This window comes from Atta cephalotes (assembly GCF_000143395.1).
Source record: "Atta cephalotes unplaced genomic scaffold scaffold00003, whole genome shotgun sequence".
Classification (NCBI taxonomy): Eukaryota; Metazoa; Arthropoda; class Insecta; order Hymenoptera; family Formicidae; genus Atta; species Atta cephalotes.
The window spans coordinates 5,407,202-5,415,557 of record NW_012130067.1 but is presented as its reverse complement, the minus strand read 5'-3'; the positions used below and the strand labels follow the sequence as shown (position 1 = coordinate 5,415,557).

Below are 8,356 nucleotides of genomic sequence, written 5' to 3'. Positions count from 1 at the left end.
TTATTAAAGTGTATTGCAAGGAGAGCGTTATAAGTATACTGATAAACAATTCGAATTTACCACGAAATGATGACGTAACTTGATGACAATTCTGATTGGTCGCTCGACTGTCACGTGATTACATCCTGCGCATGGGCATATTCCTTGTCTTTATATCATGATTGTGTGTTGAGTGTGGTTGAGTGTGAATATTGCGAATTGTGAGCTCTGTGAGGGAGCAGTGCTATTTGTGTTAGTAGACGTTGGTAGTGATGTGGAACTTTGCAACGGTGAAAATATGACGAAAATAAATCCGTTTACGAATGTCTCGTTTCTGCGTATCACGACAATTCTTTGTGCAATATCATTATGCTTAGCCGCCCTGTCCGACAAACAATTATGTTACGACCCAAATTGTTCGGGTAATTGAAGCCATACTTTAGATCTGAAACCCATAACATATTTTTTTCTCGTTCTACTTGACCACATTATGATCATTATATTACTTTCCCTTGTTATTTAGAACCTGTTTCGCTGGCCAAGACTATACTCTCTTACAGAGCAAACGATCGCGAGGTAATGTCATTTGGTATCAATGTAGATGTCAAAGTTTTTAGTAAAGGTTCTGGAAAACGGACAGACTTATGGGGTGTTGAGGTATACTTTAAATTATCTTTCTATGTTATGTGACGTATATTTTTATTGTTTATATTTTTAAAAACTTGAACTTTCTCTCTCTGCTGATATCTAAGATTGATATTTCTTGATTTCTAAAAGATATATTTTCTCCATGTACTGATTGTTGTTTCAGATAAATGGCAAGCGTGGATTCGCACCCAAATCATTTCTCAATGAATATAAAGTTCTAAAACGTGATTTGTTGTATGAAGTGCCTGTTTATAAGTTTAATGGTGAAGTTAAAGTTCAGCCTGAGAAATTTGAATCAATAGAGAAAGAGAGTAGCGAATCGCATACTTTATTGAAAGATGAGTTATCTCAGGATGATAATAAGACACCGTCATTAAAATATATAGATGAAGGTATCATAAAAGAATCTCATACAATCAATGCAGATAGTGTATCACCTTCTTACGAAGTGATAGATGGTACCACAGTTTATTTTGAGAGTAATCCATCTGTGCAACCCAGCTCTGTGTCTGAAGTTACTCATACTACTGCATTGCCGAATGAACAAGCTTCAATGACTCCTGATTCTGAAATAGAAGAATTATCATCTGACAAGAATACATTTATCAATAACAAAGAATTAGAACCAGGCTCGAATGATACCAGTAGTAAACTTGAAGGAATTAAATTAGATACCCAAAAAGAGACAAACCTTGATTTTGCGATAGAAAATTCAGAAGCAATAATTGAATCAACCTTAGATACAGTGAACAAAGATGGCATTTCAGTGCTTGATGGCAGTAGTAAGTCTGAAAAGGAATCATTTAAAAAGATAGAACATACGGAAAAATTAGATGACAGTGTTAAGGAAAATGTAGAAGATAATAAGAAAGAGAAAGTTACCGAACATGTTGAAAGCGACAGTATATTTGCCTCCATTACGAAAACATTTAACATATTATCTAACTTGGAAACTGTAACTACAGATAGCACTATTATTCAAAGTAGTGATGATACAACTTCTGAAACTACTGAGAACAATCTACAATTACAGGAACAAGTTTCGGAAAATATTGAAGTTGATGCTGTAACCGAAAATATTCTTCAATCTCAAATAAAATTGGAATCAAATATAGATCAAAGTTTTACAGATAAAGAAAAAGTAGAAGCGCCGCAAGAAGTTATACATGAGAGTACTATTGAGAGTATTACTGAAAGCATAAAAGTTTCTAATGAAAAGATAGATGAAGCTTCCACAATTATTGTGGAAAATATTACATCTAATGACGTGCCTTTACCTGATAATGTAGTACATGAAAATGTTGATAAACCTGCCAAAGAATTGCCAACAACATCTTCAATTTTAGCGAACAATAGTTCTATTTCAAAACTCGACGTTGATAGCCATGTTGAAAATATTGAAAAATCGAAAACCAATGACGCAAAAGAAGTTACAGAAAATATAAGGATTGACGATGCAATTATTTCTGGTGAAAAAGAATCAACGATCTTGTCTAATTTGCAAGAAACTCTAACCACAAATATCATTACTCAAAGTAGCGACGATATTGAGCAGAAATTACTAGAAAGTAATGAAGCATATCTCGAAAATATAAAGAAAGATGTCGATAACGAAGAAATCATTGGCCAAGCTGATAAAAATGTAATTGCTGAAATTTCAGAAACTATTAGCTTATCATCTGAAACAGCAGAAGATATTACGACAAAATCATTTTCAGAAAGTTATTCTGTTGATGAAAATATAGCAATTACAGAAGAGGCATTAAATCGTAGCACTGAAGATATTCAATTTAATAAAGAATCAATTGTACATAATAATGTAAATAAAAATGATAACTTAGTTAATGACATTAGCTCTGATAATGTTCCTATGGAATCTAATGAAATCTCGAAATCTAGCGATCTTGGGCCGGAACAATCTACAGATTCTAGTCAAGAAAGTATAATCTCAGAGCAAACAATGATTCTTAATAAAATTCTCAAGAAACAAGATTTACCAAGTATTGAAAATTTAGAACACAAAGATAGTAAGTTATTATTATAGTATAAAATTATAGTAAAATTATAGTAAAATTATAGATTAATTATAATATAAAAAAGTTTCAGTATTATGTTAGAATACCTATATTATATAATGTTAATATGATTATATCTAAACTCAGATGCTTTATATGTTTAGACGAAAGTCAGATCGTCAACTCTAGAAAAAAAGAAAAAACCTTACCTGAATATGGTGATCGCATAAGCAGTGAAATTAAGGTTTTGTATAAAAAAAAGAATGGAAATAATAGCTTGGAGAAACTAGAATCTACATCTTTTCCAAACGAAGCAGAAGGTATTAATTATTTTATTCTATATACAATAATATTTGTTAAGTTCTTTAAAAATGTAATGTGATATTTTTACATAGTAACTTGCACAACAATATGTACAACTTGTACGAAAGATCACGAATGTATAACCGAGACAGTAAATGAGAACGAAGTAAGTTTTATGGAAATTTTTTGTATATTACTCATTTGCACACTTATTTGTACATTACTACTTATTTTTATATATAACATTTTTTTTCTGCAATAGAAGGTAGACCTTAAAAAAGGACAGGATGAAGAAGACAATTTAATGGATAAAACAAGATTGGATTATAATTATTGGAAAACATTAATGTATCTGTGTGTAACAGCTTTTGCAACACTCGCGTTCACTCTCGGATATTATTATATTGAGGTAAAATTATCTCACTTATATTTAAAGTGCTCGAAACAGAATTTAAATCAGATCCATAATTTAAATTCATTTTGCATATTAAAATCATATCTAAACCTTATTTTATTAACTATTTCTGTTTGAGATATTATATGATTAGTTATGCAAAATATTTAACATCATTCAATAAAGTTTAATGATAAATACATTTCTGTTCAGAATATAAGAAGAGATGGACAGCTTATTGCAAGAATTAATGACCTCGAGAAAGAATTGTTAGTTTCTACAAAAGAATGTGAAGTACTCGGTGAGAATCTAAAATCTATCAAAGATAAGGTGAGCAGTATATGTGAATAAATTGATTCTTTGCTATTTTTTGACACATTTTCTTTTTCGATTATTAAAATTTGAACGTATACTAAATTGTATTGTACTAAATTTTAAATATTTTAATAAGTAAGAGAATAAAGCCTGTAAAACTTACTTGTGTATTCACATTATACGATCTTAATAAATCGTTTATTATTGTTTAAATTTTTTAGTTGCATTGCATAGAAGATGAATCATTTGGTTCTAATGAAATGGTTGTATCGCTAAAAGCTGATTTAGAAATATCACAGGTACATGCACAAATATTTTTTTTTTATATGTCTGTACAAATTAAAAATTGCACATATTTATGTTTTTCTGTTGTAGAATGCAAAGATGGAGTTGGAAGAACAAGTGACTTCGTTGGAGAAAGAGTTAGAAAACATAACAGAAGCTGGTTTAGAAATGGAACGTATGCTAAGAGAAATGTTGTCGTCGAACAATGAAGTTAATCCATTAGCTCAATCAGTGGAAAATTTACAGACGCGATTAGACACTCAACAAGCCGCGAACGAATCCTTAACGAATGCGTTGAATCTTAAGGCTCAAGAAGTAAGAGCAATTTATCATAATATTATCATATATTATTTGCAGATCGATTTTATTTGATTAAAAAAGCACTGTTTTTTTTATTTCGTAATTATAATACAGCGTGAACTTGAGATTAATATTTGTTATAATATTTGTTTGCATATCTATATGAATATAATAAACATTTTTAAAGATAATATTTATATTTTCAACAGATAATTTACATGTTAAATACAATTTATTGCAGATTGAAACTTTATCAGCAGAACTTATTTCTGCTAAGAAGAAATGCGAGGAACTTGAAGTAAAATATTTGCAGATACAAGATGAATTGGCGACTCAGAAAAATCTTAAAAATAATATAGAACAAACATTAACAGATGAAATACATAATTTAGAAGAACAAGTAGAACAAGTAAGTCCGTAATTATATATTGGGTTGTCCGGAAAGTTCGTGCCGACTAACCTATATAATTTAATAAATGTATACTAAAATTTAAATTTTCTGCGTTTCAATTTTCTTTCAACATCAGCATGAATTTTCCGGACAATCCATTACATTAATTAAAATTAATAACATAAAAATTAAAATATGTTTAATTACTGATAAATATATGGTTCAATTATTACTCTTTTCCCTAGTTGTCTACTGAAAAGTCGTCATTACATAAAGAATTGAAAGACAAAGAGATAGAAGTGAAAGAATTATTAGAAATTATCAGCCAAGTTAAGTCAACAAACAATTTGGATTTGGAAAAGTTATACGATGTATCTCGCATTAAAATTGAGGCAGTGCAACTACGTGAGGAGAGAGACGAATTAAAGATGCGATTAAACGATGTTGATGGAGCTCATCAGTTATTAGAAGGTATTTTAAAAAAAAAAGATATTTAAAATTTCATCTATTTGATAATTTTTTGAACTTAAATCTTATTCATAATAATACTCTTGTGTTGCAGAACATATGAAACTTGTTAAAGAAGAAATAGTTGCGTTAAGCGATCAGTGTAAAATGGCTGTAAAAGAAAAGAAAGATGCAGAGACACGACTTGAAGTTTTATCAAAGTTTTTCCAAGATAAAGAAACCGAACGCCAAAAGTAAATGATGATTAATTTCTAGAATTACATGTTTAAAAACTTAAATAAATTATTAAAAAATACTATAATCTCGTCTTAGGGAAGAGGCTATTTGGTTACAAAAACAAGGAGAAGTTGTATCAACGGTTGAAAGGTTACACACAATGCAAAATGAAATTCAAAATTACAAGTAAGTATTATTTCAATTATTTGATATAATACGTCCAAAAAGAATTTAATTTGCGGAAAGTTAGAGTAAAGTGGATAATTGTATGTGCATTATGATTACAAGAATTTAAGTTTATGCGCTACAATCACAGTTTATCACAGGAAATTGAATTTCAGACAACAAATAGAAATGTTAAAACGAGAGATTGTGGATCAGGAGAGGGAGTACAAAAATCAAATATCCGCTCTAGAAACAAAGGCACATGAGCAATGGGTATGTATAGTATATAAGAAAAATGTGAATACAAGTACATATGTTACTGAGAAATACTTATATAAAATTTCATTTGTTTTATAAGGTCGCTGCCCGTCAAAATGAGCGCCGTTTAGAAGAATCGAAAGCTGAGGCCGGTCAATTACGTAATCGTCTTACACTCGTAGAAAAAAATTTAAATGATACAGATCCCGAAGCGAAGTTACATCGTAAGTATTCCTCTGTTATGAAATAGTAATTATACTCGTATTTAGTCCAATAATGAATAATTAAATACAATAATTAAATATATTTTTAGTTTGAATCAGATTTTATCGTCGATCATTGTTTCATAACTTTTACTTTTTCCATATAGAAATATACATTCATTTTTTGTAGATGAATAATAATTTGTCATAAAGTTCTTATAGAAATTGTAACACGTAATAATGTTGCGATCCGTAGAGTAAGATCATTTAGTTTCTTAGATAATAATTGAAAATGTACAATTGAAATTGAATATGTACAATAATATTATCTGAGATAATAAGCATGTTGGCAACGTTCATCTACAGACGGTGGATCGCAAAATATCGCATGGAATTTACACTTTGGGTTGTCTATTTTCTTAAACTGATTTCCAAACACAGGCCTGGAAGCGAACGGAGAAACTGTGACTTCCCCGCCACTGTTCATAGGAGCAGAATCGTCCAATTCTCCCGTAATGTTTAGCAGTTCCTCAGGAGTTCCGCCGCCCCCGCCACCTTCCTATCTACACTGTTTCCCACCGTATCTGCCACCCTTACCGCCCGCCACTACTTCTGGTCTACCTCCGTATGATATCAGTCAACGTCCTCCGCCACTCGGCGGCAGATTGTCGTCACCTCCGCCGATGTTACCGCCGCCGGCGATACACCGTCCTCCGGCTTCCGGAGGCAGATACGAGAACGCCGGTTCCCCGCCACCACCTATGTCTCCGCCGCATTTACTTCCACCGTTTGACCACCATAGATCACCACCACTGCCTCCATTCGGTAGCGATCATATTCTGCCCCTTCCTCCACCCGGCTCGATATTTCCTCCCCTGGGAACAGCGCATCCATGGGGTGAAGACTCACTGCCGCATCCGCGCAATTCTGGTTTTCATCCTCATCAACGAGAGCAACGTGCGCGCAATCATAAAGGTTTGTGAAAACGATGACAGAAAGCGACACGCATTTCATCGGCACGTAGCGATAATCTTAGAACAACCTGACGTTTTCCGCCCTTTTGGGAAATTTGTATTTTGGTTGTTATTATTATCATGTCTTTTTATTTTTGTGCATGCAAGGACGCAAACGTTTCTCTAAAGTGAGACAGTTTTGGAGTACTATGGAAGGAAATAATCCCAAATAGATGTCAGGTTAAAGAGTTTATAATCAACGATTTTCATTTATGCTAATGGCATATATACTTTTAATTTTTTAAGCATAATTTAGATATTTTTTTATCATTCTTATTATTGTCATGAAAAATTTATTTTTTTTTATAAAATTCAGATAAAAAATTAGCTCCAATTTATCTTTTTTTTCCTAAATTTTATATATTTTATTAAATTTATTTTTTTTTAGCACTATTCTATATGTTAAATCATAGGATAAATTTTTTTATTTGCGTGTATCGCAGCGATTAAGGAATATATATTAAAAATATAATAAATATATAAAATATATATAGAATATAATAAAAAAGGTTATATTTTACTTAATTAGATATTAATTTTTTAGGTTCCTTACATTCTTCGGGAGAATCACTGGATAAGACACATCACGGGAAAGTTTAAGTTTTGTATCTTGTTATTCAATACACTTGTACAAAGGCCAAATCGTCACTGTATCAGTGAGAGTTCTCATTGTGTAACAATTATAAATAAATATGTGATGATAAAAATTTTACGTCAAATATTAATAGAAGAAACGTATTATACACAGGAATTTATTAAACAGTGTCATCTGTCAATGTTATTATCTGTGATTATATAGTAGACTATTCCCTGTTATTTTATTTAAAAGTAGCAATTTTTTATTATCAGTCATCTAATAAATTAGTAATGTCTTTATTTTATGATTTTGAAAATGGAGTATAACAAGTTATTTAAGAACTTATAAAATATTTTTATACATTTTAATTGTATTATGAAAACAGAAGAAATACTGAAAATTTGTAATTAAGTTATATATTTCTGGTAATAATATATACTTTAGATAGCAAATGTTCATAGTAGATAAAATATTGTAGTAAAATTCTTATAATCAGTAGATTATAAAAGATATAATTGTTATATATGGTTTTAAAAATCGAAATAAATTGTAATTTATTACGATAGGCTGTGTTATCAAAATTATTGCAGATTTAATTATATAACTTTAGCTAAAATAAAGAAAATTGGATATTTTTTTACTTTTCTATCTTTTAATTGATATAATTAAAGAAATGTTATAATCAATTTGTAATATAAGTATATATATATATATATATATATATATATATATATATAATTATTTTATTTATTTTATTTATTTTAATAAACTAATTAATTTAAGTTATTTAGTAAAGTTACGTTCGTAACCCAAACTAATAAATAAT

The 8,356-nt window shown here is 30.1% G+C and overlaps 1 protein-coding gene across 1 annotated transcript; it reads left to right on the top strand.

Annotated features, from left to right (window-relative positions):
* Positions 1 to 277: 277 nt before the first annotated feature.
* LOC105625585 (transport and Golgi organization protein 1) lies at positions 278 to 7,734 on the top strand. The gene is made up of 17 exons (XM_012206908.1): positions 278 to 401; positions 503 to 636; positions 791 to 2,654; positions 2,807 to 2,962; positions 3,038 to 3,111; positions 3,208 to 3,354; positions 3,553 to 3,669; positions 3,876 to 3,953; positions 4,030 to 4,254; positions 4,481 to 4,648; positions 4,876 to 5,101; positions 5,193 to 5,331; positions 5,411 to 5,500; positions 5,656 to 5,752; positions 5,838 to 5,961; positions 6,382 to 6,915; positions 7,498 to 7,734. The coding sequence occupies exons 1-17, from the start codon at positions 278 to 280 to the stop codon at positions 7,551 to 7,553; spliced, it is 4,353 nt and encodes a 1,450-aa protein (XP_012062298.1). The 3' UTR covers positions 7,554 to 7,734.
* Positions 7,735 to 8,356: the final 622 nt, after the last annotated feature.